The following is a 20785-nucleotide window of genomic DNA, read 5'->3' as shown; positions in this document are numbered from 1 at the left end:
TTACGTGCTTAACATCGACATCAGATAAATTTTGAAAAATTAAATTTGTCATTCAGTTAGGTGCTCAGACGACATGTTTTGCTGGAATTTTCTCCTTTCACGTTTCTCTTTTGGAGTACGCCTAAACCAGAAAATGCGTACAAATTGTGAAACTTGTGCAAATGCTCGCTAATATTTACACATTTTTCCCGGTTGAGGTGGAGTTGGAGACATGCGCATACCAACGACTGCAGACAGCAACATCGTTTGAATTCGACATCAATAGTACCGAATCCAAAACTATAGGTACGTTTTCATTGTAATTATTGTTTAATTTGAGACTATTACAGTCGCTCAAAATATGGTTACATCGACGTGTCATTGATATTTTCAGTTTTTGTAATACATTAAGTTCTATTCCGTGAGTCACACTTCGTACCACATCACGTGCAAAGGCATATAAAATAGGTATAAATAGGTACCGCATATCGCATGATGTGTGATTTAGTCTTATTTTGTTGTTGTATTTAATTATTTAATTGTTTGGACTATGACGTTGAATAGGCTCCCACCATTTTGAAAGGGAAATCCTTCTGTTAAAATTCGTATAAAAATATATTGTTATGGACTATTGAACTATTATAATAGGCATTATTATGTATTGCATTGATTAGGCACATGTGCGTTTTGAAAATTTTATCATTTTTCACGTTGTTAGTATAAAAAACAAATTAATTAATAGGTACTTTACTAATTTTAGATTATGAGCGGAACGATGAATATACTGATTTTATAATAATGTAATATGTTTTTTCATTCGTATATTAATTTTAATTTTAATTTTTTTCGTGTTATTTACACGACAATTTGTCGAAATACTGCTTATGTTTTCAACTTCAGAATCTTTTCGGTTGGGAATGTGAATATAGTTGAAGTAGTGGAGAAGTCAAAGTTTAAAATTTAAAATTACCAGTTATTTTCAATAGCACCGGAAAATAATTAAGGTCAAACTGGAATTTGTATGCGATATTGCCCATATTGGTTTTGAGAATATCGATTTTAGATGTTAGTATAACTCTAAAACAAATTACCATAGATACATGAAATTATCACTGGATTTTAACATTGGAATATCTGATAATTGATGAAATGTTCAGTTTTTTTAGTTTTTTAATCTATATATTATGTTAGTAAAATTTAATCCACCTGGTCAAAAAGCTTGAAAATGTAATACAATGTTCTCCATAAGTTAATTTAATAGCTGCAGGAAAAAATTAAAAATACATATTCACGTTTTTTTCTTTATAGGTAACCGTTTAAAGCTGAAATTTTTACAAAATTTATGTGATCGAAAATTCACAAATTCTTCAGTTATTAAAAATTTATAAAACGTTTAAATTTTATAGTGAAGGATTGAAAATTTTAAACAAAGTTCCACGTAAGTAGTTAACTTTTATTACTCTTGACTGAAATGTTTGTTTAATTTCTTCTGAATTCTGATAATGTAGATGGATATTTTGTATAATAATTTATCATAGATTTTGAAAATAAAAAAAATTATAAATTAAATTTCAATACTATACAATGCTTAAAAAGACCTGACAAAAATATTTGCTAATAAAGTATGAAGAAAATTATGAAGTTGTTATAGTTAATAATAGATAATTTAAGAAATACCTATACTCATGTCAGAAAAAACATGGTTCCATTATGGCATTATGCAGTTTTCTTCGAATTTGATTTTAATTATTGAGGCATTAAATAAAATATCTGGATGGAACGATCTTTTTTACTGATAAACTGGGATTTAAATAATAATATTTACCTCTTAGCTTACATAATAATGTATACTGTTTTTATCAGGCTGAAATTTTATTTAAGATGCCCCCCCCCCCCCCCCCCCGTAAATCTATAGATCCGCGCCTGACATAGGTACATGTAGTGCATTATACATGCGGCTTTAATTGTAGATAATATATATATATATTGATTAGAAAAAAAGTAATTTCATCTATCAGGTCTTTCTGTTACACCTTGTATAACTGACCATCCTGGTGCGACCGGCATCATTGATAAGTAATTATAGATTGAATGTGTTCAAAACAACAAAATCACTGAAATATTGTTTTTAGATTATTCGTGATATTTGGACCTCTATCATAAAATAAGCTACTCCATAGAAATAAAACAGGTTATGCTGATAATCTAGCATGTAGGTAATAGAACTATTTTACCACCTCTTCAAATTGTCATGACCGGTCAATATAATGTTGCGTATTTCAATTGGTAGGTACTTAAGCAAAACATTCCTAGACAAATAGTTTAAATAGGCAAATCTGCTTAACACATAACACAGGTGTTTCAGAGTATTTATAATAGTGGTAGGTACTTGTACACATATTTTTCACTACCTATTCGTTTAATAAATTTGTCGAGTTCATATTTTAAATTACAATTTATAATTTATACATTTCAATTATAGACTCCCCTGTGCTATTCTACGAAAGTAATCATCATTATTATATAGGTAGGTATTTATATACAACAATGAAATATGCATGATTTCTCAAGGACACCAGGATTATTACGATATAAATTCTGAGCTAAATTATTACACAGCACATCCTTTAAGTGTATCAGAAGACTTTCAGCATTGACCTGATAGAGATAGTAATAACTGTTCATTTTATTTAACATATGACCGTCGCGTTTTATAATTAAAATGTTAAATTAAAAGTGTAACAATATACCGACTTATAATTTTTATAAATTTTGATAGTTCTTTTAAACCTAAAATACATTATTTTTTTTACCTTGTTTAAATATAATTAAAATCATGTTGCGTATAAAAGTGAATACAGAATTGCTACTGCTGAAAATGTGCTACTTCTTATTGTTTGCAAGTAAGTGTCATATTATTATAACAGAACTAAAAATAAAATATAATCATGATTATTGTGATTCATAAATCATGATTCTGAAATAATAATGAATGGATGTTTGATTCACGATGTGTATAGGCATTAATCATAAATATTTAAAAAAATATATAAATTATTAAGTAAATCGTTAAAAAAATATCATCAATAATGTTCTTATATAACTTTCAATGAACATTTTTTTAAATTTTTATAAAATATTAATTTCATTGATATGGGTATAGGCTTCGGTGGGATTAATAGTTTTCACAATTTGAATATATAAACCAATTACATAATGAATAGGCTTAGGGACTTCTAGCTCTAAAAAATACCTAAATATGCATGCAAATATGCACCAAAAAAATGACCAAATATGCTCTAAAATATGCACCTAAAAATAACCGTATACCTATGTATTAAGATATGGCCCCCAAAAAATAGGTATAACAAATATGTGATAAAATTAAATATTTATTTTATTAGAATTTATATTATATAATAATATTATTACTTGAATTGAAAATGATATAATAAATTGAATTTTTATAAGATAATTGGTTTAAATTTTAGTGTTCTTCCGACTTTTGTACTTTCGGCATTTCAACAATTACTTTAGGTTTATTTAAAAGTTTTATATTTTGCGTATAAAAATCTACACTAGTGAAAAGCACGCGACAGGCGAAACAACGACGGATAATAATCGACTAAACTGAAATAATAACTATTATCGACTATCGGTCGATGTCGAGCGGGCGATACAGTTTTATAGGATTATTTAAGATTATATTTACACAAAAATTATAACGAGATATGAATGGTAGATTTTCGGAATAAAAGAAGATAACCAATTCATAATATTATATTACGGCTCCACGTGGAGCCTCAATGATTACTTTCTTCACATTAGCCAATAAAATAATAATATTATGTTCTAAAATCTAAAGGAACCTTTTCGTTACCGACTCGCGGTCCAGTGCGATACAAAAATGTGCCGCACCCGTCGTCGCCCGGTTCAACTCGTGCCGCAGTCAACATGTTAAATATCTATAGTTTTCAATTTGAAATTTAAAAAAATTGCCAAAATATGCAAAATAAGCATAAAAAATGTTAAAATAAGCACTTTCCTGCAAAATTGATCAAATATGCAAAAATATGCACATTCAAATTTTAGATCTGATATCGTGGCACCGAGAAATAAATTTATTTCGCACTCTGCTATATTTAACAATAATTAAACAAAGTATGCAAATGCTATAAGTCCCTAAGCCTAATAATGAATAATTTGTGTACTTAAACGTTTTCTCTTTTTCCATAGGTTATGGACCTATAATTGGGTTTTTACCTACAATAGCGAAACAATTGGGATACTCAATAACAACTTTCGGCGCTTCTATGACGTTTATGTCGGCGATATCAACGATACTTGTACCTATATCCGGTATCATTGTCGACAAATTCCGAATAAAAAAACCGTTATTTTTAGTGGCCATACTTGGCCTGGGAGTGGTTTCGGCATTGTTCTTGTTCGTACCGAAAGCACCTTTAGACAGGGCCACAACCGAATTAAAATGCGATGCAGAAACAACCATCGTGACAGTTTTAAACGAGAATAACAATTTTCAAACGACTAGTAACATCACTGATTACACCGCTCTAAATCACAGTAATGAGTTAATAACGTGCAAGGTGAGAATAAATGTCATTAAAAAATTAAAATTACGATGTATATTATTTAAATTGGATTTCGTAAAAACATGTGGAGGTATTATAGGTAATAGGTACAGAGTAAAACTATCTGTGGATGTTGTAGTTAATTGCTTATGCTTTCGTTTTGAGGATATCAAGAAAGCTCACTCGCCTCATTATAATATTAGTAGATTGATACATTTTATGATAACATGATTTATTTTTTTAGCCACTAAGCAAAACTCAATATACTGCGCTGAATACTATTAAACTGTGAAAAGAACAATAACAGGTCAACGATATGTAAATATTAATTTGATATAAAATATATTTATTGTTCTATACAAATAGCAGAAGTAAATTGATTATTTTTATTGGTTTTCAATCAAGTACATAAGTATGTTAAAATCGGAACGAAAAAAATTTGAATTTTGAAAAGTTAAGAATTTGTGGTAAACAGGAAAATACTAAAAATGTTACTCGGTAATAAGGAGTAATAATTGGGTCATTCAGTTAACTTTAATATAATGTGATACATTCGTTATCATCTCCAAGTAGTAAAATGATTCGAATCCTGAATGATTCCATCGTGTTAAGCGCTAAACATTTCATTTCTTAACTTTCGTCTTAGCTATAAGGATCTAGAAAATTGGGATAAAAAAATGGGTAAGTAAGTGGATGTCGCTCTGTTGTACAGTTAGTTACAAGTGGGTGACTGTAATGGATGGTATTAAATTTGAATTCAATGTTATAATATCATTGTATACGAAAAACCATTTTGATTGGAGACGGTTTATCAGTTTAGTATATGTTATACTTTATTAATTTATTATATTGTTATTATTTCAAAAAAAATATTTTTAAATTATAACAGTATAACTAAAATTGTATTCTTGATTATTTAATATGTAATTTCATCCAAATTTGAACTTAAAATAACTGTAAAAAAAACTGTGTTTGAATAGTTTCTAGATTTTTTTTGCAGCAGAATGAATTACTTACGTGGAACTTTGTTTTAAATTTTCATTACTTGTAGCAATAAATTTAAACGTTATATACATTTTTAACAAATGTATAATTTATAAATTTTCAATGAAATCAATTTTGTCAAAATGTACAAATTCTTCAGTATATTGTTAAAAATTTTCAAAAACTTCAAACCGTCTCCGCTCAGAATCGTTTTTCGTATACAATGATAGTATATTATCATATACAACATATATCATATATGTAAAAAACAACTAAGTATCAAAGGAAAAAATTCTTTCAAAATATTAGAGTGCAAAAAAGTACGAGGCGAGTTCCATAAGAATAAAAAACTTAACGTGTTAAAAATGGTTAAATTCAGAAAATTTTCCATTTTAAGCACTGTCTTAAGTACGGTTTGATTTAAATCTGTACATAACAAAATTAATAATTCTCCAATAATTAACTATCAAGAAAATTTGTATCTCGATCACGACTTGGCAAGCGTTCTTAAAATGATCAATGAATCTGAAGTGTTTTAGGTAAACAATAAAATACTTAAACACAAAACAATTTATTGCTTTGTGTTCAAATAATAATTTTTTTATTTATGTAAAAAATATAACGTAATATTTAATTCATACAATCGTTTTTTTTTTTTTTCAGATAAATTGTCAATATGTAGAGTTGTGCGGTGCAGACTATGAAACCAATAATAACCTAAACAACCAATCTGACTTGAGCGATTTATGGACGAGAACAATTATTAATGATATTGAAAATCAAAATAAATTCAACCATTTTAACATAACATTAAAATTGAAAGACTTAGCACAGAAAGAACAAGTATAAATTAATCATATAATTTCGTAATTATGTTCACATTACAATAATTTGAATATTATGCTTATTCCGTCACAGATTGCAAATTCGTACGTCATCTATCAAGTATTATCTGTCCAAATAAATGGCACGCAAATACTTTCACCGACTTGTCAATGCCATTTAAAAACATTTTGTCATATTATGAACTGTTCAAATAATAAAATAATGGATGTAGCTACCGTCAAAACTTACAGAGGAAACGTTCTCAGCTTGTATCAATTTTGGATTTTTTTCGCGCTTGTGGCGACGTATTGGACTTGTACTACGGTTTCGTCTACTATATTAAATCCCATTTGTCTAGAAACTTTGGGTAACATATAATAGTTAATAACAGTAATATGATTCACTTTAATCGAAAATTAATTTTAATATTGACATATTTTCAGGAGACAAATCTGCAGAAAATTTTGGAAAACAAAAATGTTGGGCGTCAATCGGTTGGGGGAGTTTTTCTATATTCATCGGATGGCTCGTGGATGTATTCAGTTACAATGAAAATGATAAAAACTATTCACCCGTTTTTTATTCTACCATTTTAATCACAGTTTTGAATTTGGGAGTAGCTTACAAAATCAAAGTACGTTATTAACCCTTCTTATTTTCACTAAATAAAAAATTATAATAATATTTTTGCTATTAATCTACCTACAGCTAAATTTCTGTAATTCATAGGTTGTCGAAACGAACAAATCCGAAGGTCGATGGAAGAACGTGCGTGGGTTATTCTCTAAATATTATATGATTTCATTTTGTGTATGGTCAATTTTCAACACACTATTTCATACAATAGTCACTCACTTTCTGTTCTGGTAAGTATTCAATACATAAAATTTAACTCGAGTTTGTAGGTAATTAACCATTATTTTGCGTGCTATAATATATGTTATTTACAGTAGGTACCTAGATTAATTAATTAGAAATTCAGTTTTTATATATATAATGTATATATTATAGTGTAACATTTTCATAATGTAATTTTAATACATAATAATATGACTAACAGCATATCTTTTACCACAGTGGCGTAGACATGATTTCTGAAAGGGGGGGGGGGGGTTAGAAAAAAAAAACTACAACTAAATGGGAGGTGAAAATTGGAAAATCCCACACCCTCACAAATTTTTTTCTTAGGTAAGTACCTAGTTTAATGTTTATGGTATTCATGTTTAGCATGAATATTTAAAGTCTAATAAAATTAATAAAAAATAAATTTTAAATATTTATAATATTGAAAAATTCAAAATGTGTTAACATAACTTTATAGACATACGTCATACATATTATATATATTATATACTGTATATTGTTGTCTCTATAAATAATAAGATAAGCTATAATAAAGCATAATTGTAGTCGTCAATCGTCATCGACCATTTCGACCAAATAAATATTACTGATTACTTTGCTAATTCGCTATAACTAAACGAAAATAAAATTATAATGGTGTTCAGTAATCAGTATATTGAAAAAACTGTCAAAATTCAATAGCTCGATAGATCACAATTCACAATATGAAAAAATATTAGATTATAGTGCATACTACATAATGTAAGCAAAAACAAAAAATAAAGCTAAAGGGGGGATCTGACCCCCCACGTCCCCCCCTTGTCTACGCCACTGTTCTACCATGATATAAAAACAAAAAAAAATAACAAACAAACCTATTTTTGAATTTCAATTCAATTTGTAGCTAATGAAGAATTAAGTCAGAATTAACCTGAAAATACGAAATATACATATTTGAGATTACATGTGACTACAATAATTCAAATCATTCATACATCATGTTTAAAACACGTTCTATATAAAACTATAATTGTGTATTGTATATATTTTACTTATTTTAGGAACGCCTATAACTTTAGTATTTGATGTGTATTAATCAATAAAAAAAACAAATACAATTATATCACACAATTTCAAAAAATAGTGAAGTATTCTTCATTGGCTGTTTGATAAGCATTAGTTATCAAATTTTGAAAAAAAAAACAAGTTGCTTTCATTCAATTAAAACACTACAGAGTTCAATTTTTTTCTATTTCATAAATTAATATTTTTCCTCAAAATGGCTTCTTTTAAATTTAAAAAAATAGATTCTAAGTATTTTTTAAAATTAAATTATGTTTATTTTTTTGAACCGTGGTAAAATTGATCCATTATTATTTGTATACATTAAATTTAAGAAAACTGAACTACAATATCTGTATTATATTTCGAATTAGAGCTATAGATTTTCAAATTAATCAACATATAGGCATATAGATATTCTGTACATTATTTTTTCAAATTGTTTACCAGTTTTTAAAAAAATATTGTTGTTATTTGATGTGTTGAATTATAAATCATATTTAATTAAGGTACATGGAAGATTTAGTTTCTGTCAGCAATGACCACAGCCAAAAGGCATGGATAAAAACGCTCCAAGGTCTAGCTCAAGGAATCCAGTGTTTCGGTGGTGAGATACCATTTTTTTTCTGGTCTGGTTGGATAATTAGAAAGATGGGTTATGGCAAGTGCATGGTATTAGTGCTAGCAGCTATGGCCGTCAGGATGTATCTCTACACAGTCATCTGGAATCCAGCCTGGATCATTGCAATAGAATTATTAAACGGCATATCGTACGCTTTGGGATATGCGGTGAAAATGTCGTACGCAAAAATGTTGTCACCTCCCGACACACTAAACACCATAGTTGGATTTATAGGATTTTTCGATTGTATTGGTAAGTATACATTAAACTATATTTTAATTTTGGTCGCATGAAAAACTAATTAATTGAATGGTTTAATAAAATTTAATGGACCAATTATGGACCTCTATATCATGTTTAAGAGGATGCCACATGTGTTGTCTCCATCTTACAACCTACGTAGATCATGGTAAATTTTACGTTCAAGATAATACGTTTTACACTGTGAATTTCAAAACTAGAATGCATTTACCTGTGTATAACTTAAAAGAGAGGTTATTATTTGGGGCACCATCTTGGCGCCCTATATTAACATAAGAGCGCATTATATTTAATGGGAATTCATTCACTATTGTCAGTGTAGACTATAGACCAGTGGTAACACGTTTCCGGTAGACTTTTTTTATTTGATAAAAGTACACAAACTTAGTAGTATGAAGATTCTTGTATTGAATTTTCATATCATAGATTTTAAAAGATACATTTTTATAAAAATAATTTGCACTTGTTTCATCATTTTCACATATTATTTTGTCAACATTTTAACTTTAAATGCTTATAATAAAAAGTTGTAGGGAAATACCAAAAAGGGAATTTTTTAGTAAAATCGGATTTTGACATAATCAATTTTAGATTTTGGTATATATCTAAAACAAATTACTGTAAATATATGAAACTTTCACTGAATGTTTGTATTAGAATTTTCTATATACCACATTTATAATGTTTTTACTTATTTTAGGCTATTTACAGAAACTTTCAGTTTTCAATTTTTAGACGTTTTTTCTATAAATGACAATTAAATTTTATTGATTTGATAAAAAAAAGTTTGAAAATGTAATATAAGGCTCCTAATATATTGTTACAAAGGCAGTTAAAAAAATATTAAAATACAGTCACAATATTTTAGATTCTGAGCGGAGCGATGAAAGTATTGATTTTACCAAGATGTGTGTTTTTTTTGTGTCTGTCATCACGTTTTGGGGCAGTAAAAATGCTTCGATTTTTGACTTCAGTACCTCGTTCGATCAGAAAGTGAATCTAGTTGGTACTTTGGGGGAGTCAAAAGTAAAAAATTCTTAATACTTTTCTAAATAATCGAGAAAAACAAACTAAAAATTAAGGGGAAAACGGGAAATTTTACGCACACTCATTTTTCGACAAAATCGATTTTGGTTTTTGATGTAACTTTAAAACAAATGACCATAGATACATGAATTTTTCACCGAATGTTTATATAAGTATGTTCTATCCACTAAGCAATTTTCAAAAATTTTCGACTTAAGTTGAACTATTCATAGGCATTAAATTTTTCTTTTTAATTCTAGGATTTGAAAATTTAATACAAGGCTTCTAACATATTTTTACAATAGCAGTTTCAAAATAAAAGAAATACATAGTCACAATTTTTTTTTTATAAGCATTCAAAGTTTGAATTTTGACAACATGTGTAAAAATTACGAAAATCACGAAAATTCGCAAATTATTTTAAACTAGATATTCATAAAAATTTTCCTTTTTAAATCTAAGATTTGAAAATTTTTAATAATCTATAATATATTCTAGACAGATAAACCGTCTCCGCTCAGAATCGTTTTTCGTATACAATGATATAATATCATTGGATTCAAATTTAATTCCATCCATTACAGTAATCCACTTGTAACCTATACTGTATAGCAGAGCGACATCCACGACTTACCCGCCTTTTTTTTATAAGCATATAAAGTTTGAATTTTATAATTTAAAATTTAAATCAAGGTTTCATATGAGTAGTGAATTCTGCAACAAAAAAATCTAAAAATTATACAAACAGTTTTCTTTTATAGTTATTAAAGGATAAAACTTTGATGAAATTACATATTAAATAATTAAGAATAGCAATTTTAGTTATATTGTTATAATTTAAAAATATTATTTGTGAGTATAGGTACTTGAAATTTCTAGATTATACTTTATATTCTAATATTATAATAGTTAATGTCATTAATGACTACACTTAATATTTACTGTATATATATTACTATAAATGGCTGAATGTTTTTTTTTTTTAAATAATAACAATAATAACAATATAATTAATATAGTATAAAATATATTCAACTAACATATATTGTCTCCGCTCAGAACCGTTTTTCATATACAATGATATTATTTCATTGAATTCAAATTTAATACCATCCATTACAGTCACCCAATCTTAACTTACAGTACAGAAAGTAGACATACACTTACCCGCTTTTTATATTTATGTACCGAAAGAATTAGAAAAATATTCTGCTTTCGATTAATAAATTCAAACTACCTATATGTTGTCATACAAAAAAAGGTAAGAACTTTAAAAATATTAATACATATTTTTTAAATGTTATTTCACTAATAAAAACCATGTAAAAACTTTTTTTTCAAAAAATTAGTAAATGTTATATACCTATTGTACGCTATTGAAAGTGTTTAATTGTAATGACTAAAATGACTAATTGGTAATGACTATTATAGGTAATGTATTTCCAATATTGTATTATAGCTGTGATCAAAAAAATATGATACATCACCAGAAAGTTAAGCCTGATGTTTATTTTCATTGTCAATATTTATTAAATACATAATCGATAATAATTATAAATGTATGTTTTCTATACATTATAAGATATAATGATTATGCACAACTAGAACCTAGCTCTCGAATTCGAAAAAACTGCTAAATGTACTTCTTGGTTGTCTGGTAGTAGAAATTATAGGTTCTTTTTCATTTTTGTTAACCTTTTAAGTTTGAACACATTATACAGAAATAGTCAAATGGATTTTAAGATTAATATTCGCTTATACGTTGATGTACCTAACATTTATATTTGAATGCTATATATTTTTGTTTGACCATCAACGAAATATTTTATAGTTGCCATTAAATTTATTTAACCTTGTAATATTAATTTATGTGACATTTTTGTAATTGCTACATTGTTATTGCCTCTGAATTATAAGGTATAATAATTTATTATATTATTATGTAGGTATTCATTAGAATATAAATATATTTACTTAATAATTTTTGTTTCACAGGTGAATCCATAGGTAGTCTACTGGGCGGATATTTATTCGATAATTATGGTGGAGTGTGGTCGTTTCGATTTTTCTCCTATATGTCTCTTTTGATGTGCTTTATAAACATATTAGCTAATTATTTTGGATTGACAAGTGAATCTACTACTTTAAAAGACAACAAAGAATCGAAAAATGTGGATCTCAAAACTACCAATAATAATACTGATAAAAAAACATGATATTTTATTTATAAAAACCTATTTAACATATTTTATAAAAATGTCATATTTAATTATAATTAGTTAAATATTATATTCATTTAGTTTTTAAACGAGCGGAGTTGTGTGACACACGGTTATACATCGAAAAATATTGGTCTACTATCCACCACTCATCTAAATTTGAATAATTATAAATTATAAGTTACAAATATGTATTTAATTTAATAATTTATAACTGTGCGTTGAAAATTCGATTTTCATACATCAAAACATAAGAAAAATATTTCTGAAATAATTTCTCTGCCTAGCAATATTGAGTAAATAATATCATCCATAAAAAGAAATAACCTTAATCATCTCAAAAATTTTGACGATAAAAGATTGTAAAAAAAACATAAATATTAAAACTGTATATAACTTATATCGAGGTAGATAGGTAACTGAAGCCTGGGCAAATTAATGATAATTTTTAACTGAGTTATCAATAATAATTGTATTATATTTATTATTTAATTATTTATAAATTAACTTAAATTGAATTTGACTGAAAGTAACTCGTTAGGTATTTATTAAGTTTAGATCAATCAAAATAAGTTAAGTTAGAAATTAAGTTAATGAAAAGTAAATTTAAAAAAGTTAAATTAAGTTGAAATTAACTTAATTATCAACTTAACTTTAACTTTTTAACTCGTTTATGCCCAGGCTTGGCTACCGTACCTCTACATATCTGATTTCTGTATTAATAACCGAAAGTAATGTTTAGATTTTACTCAAGATTTGGCACAGTATCTCAGACACGTGTACTATACGAGGCACATGCATATATAAGTACCAAAAATACAAATTGACTACAATTGTACCTGTATAGTGTCATTTTTTGTGAGTAAGTTGTTTGCTTTAGATTAAACTTATACGAGTTACATTTTAAAATTACATATTTTATTTATATAACTGTTGTCGTTTTGTATCGGTAATATGATATATATCGCAGTACATTGAACTTTTGGAACAAATTCACAAAATTCTCGTCAAACACCATTAGGTACATTATAATATAAATCTGGGGTCACCAATCTTTTACAACAATAACATTAAAATTTTAAGTATTCATTCAACACTCAATAAGATTTCATAAACAAGCACTCATCACTCCATCAAATCCACAGAATAATCGATAATTCACCACAATGACTTGAAAATAAGCTATAATCCACAGGAGTGTTTATTGACGTAGCTCAATCGTTTGACCATGCCTAGCACAAAGGTCTCTTTTATAAAATTCGTTCTCTACTCGCCCTCTTATTTCTAATAGTAAAATCTTTTTTGTCAAATCGGTGCTTTGCTGTTCGTTGTGAGGATGAACTCTCACAAATCCACTACATCAAATCAGACGTACCCCAGGGAAGTATTTTAGATTCCACTCTTTACAACATAATTACATCTGACATTCCACGCTCTAACAATATCATTCTTACTACCTTCGCCGATGACACAATCATAATTTCTAATATATTTATAAAACTCCACAAAATTAAGCACCTTCTTAAATAAAATTTCCCACTCAACACCCAACTCCTAATATATAAACAAATTATCCAGTCTACATATTGACCTAAAGAATACAACTATGGGGAACGGCCAAAAAACATTAAAATACTTCAATTGTTTCAATCGATTTACCTTCACCTCATTACTAATGGACGCTGGTACATCAGAAACCTCACCCTTCACATAGACCTCAAAATCCAAAATATTCACACGCTTTTTTCATACTACTATACATTATTTCATAAAACAGATATAAACATTCTTATTCTCTAATATCAAACCTCTCTCACACCCCCGGATAATTCACCACGTCTTCTCAAGTGAAATTTGCCTAGAGATCTAATATTTTTTTTACCAGGTTTGTTTTTATAAATTATTTTTATAGAATCTATCGTTACAGAATAAACTACATGGTAATCAGCTTACAACTATAATTAAGGTTAAAATTATTATGTACTTACATAGATAGATATTTGCAATGGATTAAAATTATATATATTTTTTATTTTTATTTTTATTTGAAAAAGAAATTATTATTTTTTTTATGTTAGTAGGTATTACATTAATATATGTATATAAGTATATATTGAAATACTAGGTAGGTCATATCAATTTTAAGCATTGGTAAGGCGTATGATTTACCTATAAAACAGTAAATAACTAGTTAAATAAAAATTATAAATAAAATATAATATGTAATATTATCTAATAGAAATGTAATTCAATTAAAAAAATACTTAACTATATTTAATACATTACATTTTTTTGTGTCTACAAAACAAATGATAGATTAATATTAGTGAACATTTTTATGAAACATAAACTTTTATTATATCTTCCAAAAAATGTAAAATAAATCATTCCAATTCTTAATTGAGCGGTACCAACATTCAATTAAATGGCGTGATAATAGATTTTCATTAGTCCTATGCATTTTTCTTAATATTTAAAATTTTAATATTGATCATAGACAATCTATTTTTTGCGTGTTAGCTTCATTTACAGGATTCAAAGAATTTTTCAAAATTTATTTCTCTAATCGGTTTTTTAATTAACGTTATCGACGTTGACGTACATAGTCATCGTGAATTTAGTCATGAAAAGCATTGTATATATTATGTGCTATATATCAAGGCAAACCTAATAGATCACGTGCTTTACCAATGCCCATTTTTATTTTTATTATTTATTATCTCTTTTGCAATATAGTTATCCTTATCGTAGTAAATAAATACATATTATTATATAAGATATCAATATATATATATATATATATATATATATACAGGTTTATTAGATCGCAAAAACAGTTATCTGTTACTTTTTGTTGTCAGTAAATTAATGATTTAACATAAAAAAGTTAGTAAAATAGATAGTGGTCTGCTGTACAGTCTGGAATACACAGAATCAATAATTTTGTAAGTAATTAAAAAGTGGGTGAGTGGGAAAATTTCAACTGTCTATAAATAGCTGAAAAGTCAAAATATTTTGAAACTTTAATCGTAAATAGATAACGCTAATATAAACATTTTGTAAAAATCTCAAGTATTTGCAATAATTCGTTTTTGAGTTGTAGCAAAATAAAAAAAAATCGATTTTTTTCGAACACTGATTATGCGTAAAAATTCCCGTTTTTTTCGTTACTTTTTTAGTGGTTTTCTTTACGCTTTTAAAAAATACTGTAAACTCACCAAAGTACCAAATAGATGAATTTTCCATTTCAATAAGGGGCTGAAGTCAAAAATCAGAGCATTATTTCTACTACAAAACCTGATGACAGAAAAAAACATACACCATTATAAAATCAATATATTCCTCATTTCATTCAGAATCTAAAATAAAAAATATCTCAAAGCTATAAATAGCGTTACTTCCCAGTTATCTTTTATTTTAGTTAAAGGCTTAAAAACTACTTGGAATTTTCAATTTAGACCACACAAATGCACCCACTAGATTCCTATTAGAAAATAAGATGCTGATAAGAAAAATCAGATCATCATAATTGCAACATAAACTCATATTTCATTTACTAAGCTCAGAATCCAAAAATATTAAATAGTATATTATTGTTTATTATTTAAATTGTATTATTGTTATTATTATTCGCATAATATTGAGTAGTAGGTATGTGCCTAGTCCATATGTTATTTATTTATGATTTATAAACATTTATGCGAACAAATTCATTCAAATAATTAAACGACTTAAAGTGTTTTAGAGTTTACATACATACTTACACATAATATATTATATACTGATAAATTTAATATCTTATTTATATTTTTATATAAATGTAAAATATTAAAATTTAAATACTCACAAATCACCATAAAATGTTAATATTTTAACATCCATAAATGCTTTAGAGTTGATATTTTATACATTATAATAGTCTTACCTTGAAGGTTGATAACAGGTCATTGAATCTGATACTAAAAATTTTAGTAACACAAATTTGCAATGTTGAACATAATATATTGTACTCGTAATGCGTAGATAAGAAAACGGATTCAGCGTTAACTCAATTAATTGTAAGTTAATAATAGTATATTTTTAATTTTGACTTTGGTGACTAAAATAGTCAACTGGCTGAAAACAACTGTTACATAAAGGACTAGGAATCCAGTAATAAGGTACACTGGCCGAGAAGAAAATGATACATTTTTTTGACTAAAAAGGGTTGTACCTGGAGACACAAGACATTTCTTATTGAGTTTTTAATTTTTTTATAAGTGAACCGAGCCCACACAATTTAAAATAATGCGGAAATTTTTCAGTAGAAACTGCATATTTAAATATCGACAGTAGGTAATAATATTATTATTTTATATTAAACAATATTAGATTGGTGTACGTGGTGTTAGACCTGCTTGAGTTACGTGCTAAACAATGCAAGTATAATAAATATTATGTATTTCATGCGTTTTTCGATAGTATTACCTCAATAAAAAAATGAATATTATGAGTTTTCTTTGGTAAGAACCTATTTATTTTTTTGAAAAATATATTGTATGATTTATGTAATGAATACCACTTAAAATAATGTAATTGAATAGCACGTGTAATGCTTTATTTTTAAGAAACGAGAAGGTGTTAAGTATCACAAAAAATAATACATGCAACAGAAACATCATCAAAATTATTTAAAAATGTGTTTATTGTATGATATTATTAACATCTAAGTTGTTAAGACCGCGAAATGATGCAGTAGCATGTTTTTTTTATATAATGCTTGATTACTGGTTAGAACTATAATAATTGAATAAACCGACTTGTACCAAATTAATTATCATGATCATTGCATAAAAACTGTAGAATTGCATAACGTGAAACCATTAAATTCGCAGCTCTGGTTATCATCTTAAACTTTTTTTTTCAGAAAATAATAATAATAATTTTATGATTATTTAGTCTATTACCGTTTGGCATTTCATATCACATGTTTTCAGTATAACATTATTATGTGTATAGGTAAATAAATAGGCATCCACCACAGACATAAGTGATGTAGTTGTAATTTTTTTTATTGAGTATACGCTAATGTGTTTGATATGTAAACGTGAGGGGCTTCGCCCCCCCCTTATATATCCTTCGTTATTATTATATTTATACAGGGTGATTGATTTATCATAAAACACTCATTATTTCAAAAAGTATTGACTTTTTTCAAAATATTTTTTTACATGGTTTCAAGTTGTTAGAAAATCAACGTCTTTATCAAAAAATTATATTTTTAAATATTTTTTATCTTTATAATTTTTTTAAGTTTTTTTACTTTTTCGGATGATAACATAGAGTTTTAATTTCATATTTCAAAGCAGAATATTTTTCTAAGTATTTTGATACATAAAAATCGAATTTGGGGCTAGTAGTTTCTGAGTTATAAGCATTTAAAGTATTGACAAGTGGAGTAGTGGACTAACATTTTGCGGGGTAACCCCGTACCACTCTGCCTATCAAAACTTTAAATACTTATAACTCATAAACTACTAGCCCCAAATTCGATTTCTATGTATCAAAATACTTAGAAAAATATTCAGCTTTGAAATATTAAATCAAAACTCTACGTATGTTGTCATTCAAAAAAGTAAAAAAACTTAAAAAATGATAAGGATAAAAAATATTTAAAAATATAATTTTTTAATAAAGACGTTGGTTTTTTAATAACTTGAAACCATGTAAAAAATATTTTAAAAAAAGTCAATACTTTTTGAAATAATGAGTGTTTTATGATGAATCAATCACCCTGTATTTATATAGTTACATTTGCATACGTCATTATATTACGATACCTGGTCACAATTAAACCTCTTAAGTTTACAATCATTATTCTCGATATTTATTAATATACAGATAGGATTCTTAAGTTTCTTCCTAAGCCACTTCTAAGCTTATGTTTGTCTGGTTCCATATTTAATGATTAATATAATAGTTGATTAGTCAAATATGTAATACAAGTTAGAAAAATATGAGACATAATGCACAAATATGAAATAATTATTGTAAATGGTGGTCTAAGCCGGGCGTTGTTGTTGTTCTGTAGTGTCCTATAAGTTACATACTTACATAGTTACATATAATAGGTACGTTTTCCCATAATAGATATTAATGTCTAATTACTGTGTAGTTCATTCATATACAGGGTGATTGATTCATCATAAAACACTCATTATTTCAAAAAGTATTGACTTTTTTCAAAATATTTTTTTACATGGTTTCAAGTTGTTAAAAAACAAACATTTTTATTAAAAAATTATATTTTTAAATATTTTTTATCCTTATCATTTTTTATGTTTTTTACTTTTTTGAATGACAACATAGAGTTGTAAAAAAAATATAAAATATAAAATATACAACATACACGTTCACGACCACATGAAAATTGTATATCCTTAAAAAAAACCAACCTTATTATATGAAAATTTATTAAATTAAGTAAAACACGATCTAGTGAAGTTATTCAAAAACCAATGATACCGAATGATAAAGAAAAATGTGTTGAAAAAAACCAAAAATTTATTTGAGTGTTAAAAAAACCACGTATCAGGAAACCCTATATACTTCAATAGGCTGCATGTCAACTATAGTTGACATTGGTTTTTTGTAAGATCCCCCATGTCAACAATAGTTGACATGCGGTCGTGAACGTGTTTATTATTGTTTATTCCAAAGCAGAATATTTTTCTAAGTATTTAGATATATAAAAATCGAATTTGGGGCTAGTAGTTTATGAGTTATAAGTATATAAAGTTTAGATTGGCAGAGTGGAGTGGTACGGGGTTACCCCGCAAAATGTTTGTCCACTACTCCGCTTGTCTAAACTTTAAATACTTACAACTCATAAACTACTGGCCCCAAATTCGATTTCTATGTATCAAAATACTTAGAAAAATATTCTGCTTTGGAATATGAAATTAAAACTCTATGTTGTCATTCAAAAAAGTAAAACACTTAGAAATGATAAGGATAAAAAATATTTAAAAATATAATTTTTTAATAAAAACGTTGGTTTTTTAACAACTTGAAACTATGTAAAAAAAGTCAATACTTTTTGAAATAATGAGTGTTTTATGATAAATCAATCACCATGTATACTAAAATACCTTTAGTACAACTGTGTAATAAGTAACTGTTTTCATTATGGAAACCGTCAAATTGAAAAGGTTTGTACATTTTACAAAAAAGTTATTTATCAAATTGGTTAGCATATACCTTATACTAATAGACTGGCCTTTCGTACACGTAGAACTGTCATAGATAGAGGGCGCTTTTCATGTGTTACACTGTTACTTATTGTGACTGCACAATAATAGCAATAATTATCGTATTATCGTAGTCTATTTTGAATTTTGAAAAAACTATTTTTATTACGCCAATGTCGGTACATGTTTAAGTGCTCGTTTAAATTTACTTATAAGTTATAATAAATTATTTTAAATTTGTTATAATGGTATATAAATGTCACATTTGTAAAATTGGTTACAAAACTGTTTAGTAACTACTTTTTAAAACTTACTACTTAGCTTCTTATTTAATATTTTATAATTAGTTAAAATCCTGCAAAAGACATAAGAAAAGTAGAGAAATTATAATAGTACAATTGTACATTGTACTAAATATACAATGAAAACGCTGATGTTATTATATTGTACATCACCACTGCATTATGTCTGACCGGTTTTTACTACAGCTACTCTATAGGTAAAGCCAGTCTATTAGTATAAGGTCTATCATGGTTTATAGCACGGTTTAAGATATACTTTATATATCTTAAACCGTGGTTTATAGAATAAACGCATTTACATTTTCCATACACGTATTATACCCGCGTATCATGTGTTATTCTATAAGTATACGTACTTACAGAAAAACAGAAAAGTGGGTGTACGCCGTATACCCGCGTATACGCGCCACTACACCACTGAATTAATTATATACTACGAGATATTATATTATATCTCTACGAAGTAAATCAGTTTATAATTAATTATGCCATTTTATCTAATCTACATAGATGTTTTCTATAGGTTATTCGTTATTAGTTAATATAACACCAACAGTTGTATAATATATATTTATAGGCAGTGGCGTACCCAGGATTTTCGAATGGGGGGGGCTAAATCTATATCGGTATTCGGTACCGTAATAAACACAACGTTTATGCTTTGCTTATACTAGGTCATTGTTACTAAAGATAATACGTTGTATTCAATACCGTTTTTTAGAAATATCATGGTTTGTACTTTGTCTTTTTTAATATAAAATGTATTCCAAAACATGGCCAATGGGAGGGGCTGAAGCCCCCTAAGCCCCCCCTGGCTACGCCACTGTTTATAGGTACTTTT

General features: G+C 27.0%; 1 protein-coding gene across 3 annotated transcripts; it reads left to right on the top strand.

Annotated features, from left to right (window-relative positions):
* Positions 1 to 12603, top strand: LOC107167814 (major facilitator superfamily domain-containing protein 6-like). 3 transcript variants are annotated; one of them, XM_089222142.1, is made up of 9 exons: positions 1 to 285; positions 4216 to 4586; positions 6219 to 6398; positions 6474 to 6747; positions 6824 to 7014; positions 7110 to 7246; positions 8795 to 8892; positions 8965 to 9159; positions 12190 to 12603. In XM_089222142.1, exons 1-9 carry the CDS (start codon positions 162 to 164, stop codon positions 12408 to 12410), a joined length of 1791 nt encoding a protein of 596 aa, XP_089078268.1. In that variant the 5' UTR covers positions 1 to 161; the 3' UTR covers positions 12411 to 12603. The 3 variants fall into 3 exon arrangements, with proteins under 3 accessions (XP_089078268.1, XP_089078266.1, XP_089078267.1); XM_089222140.1 differs by having other exon boundaries at positions 4 to 285; positions 8795 to 9159; XM_089222141.1 differs by lacking the exon at positions 1 to 285 and adding an exon at positions 2300 to 2882 and having other exon boundaries at positions 8795 to 9159.
* The last annotated feature ends 8182 nt before the right edge of the window (positions 12604 to 20785 follow it).

This window comes from Diuraphis noxia, unplaced genomic scaffold (genome assembly GCF_037042655.1).
Source record: "Diuraphis noxia isolate RWA-SAM2 unplaced genomic scaffold, SU_Dnox_SAM2 contig0003, whole genome shotgun sequence".
NCBI classification, from domain to species: domain Eukaryota; kingdom Metazoa; phylum Arthropoda; class Insecta; order Hemiptera; family Aphididae; genus Diuraphis; species Diuraphis noxia.
This window is presented reverse-complemented; position numbering and strand designations above follow the sequence as displayed.

Bases quoted from the DNA above. Each gene is read 5' to 3' on its own strand.
- LOC107167814 (XM_089222140.1), top strand. From the start codon at position 162: ATGCTCGCTAATATTTACACATTTTTCCCGGTTGAGGTGGAGTTGGAG. The intron at 6,399-6,473 runs GTATAAATTAAT...ATTCCGTCACAG, and splicing joins ACTTAGCACAGAAAGAACAA to ATTGCAAATTCGTACGTCAT. The intron at 9,160-12,189 runs GTAAGTATACAT...TTTGTTTCACAG, and splicing joins AGGATTTTTCGATTGTATTG to GTGAATCCATAGGTAGTCTA.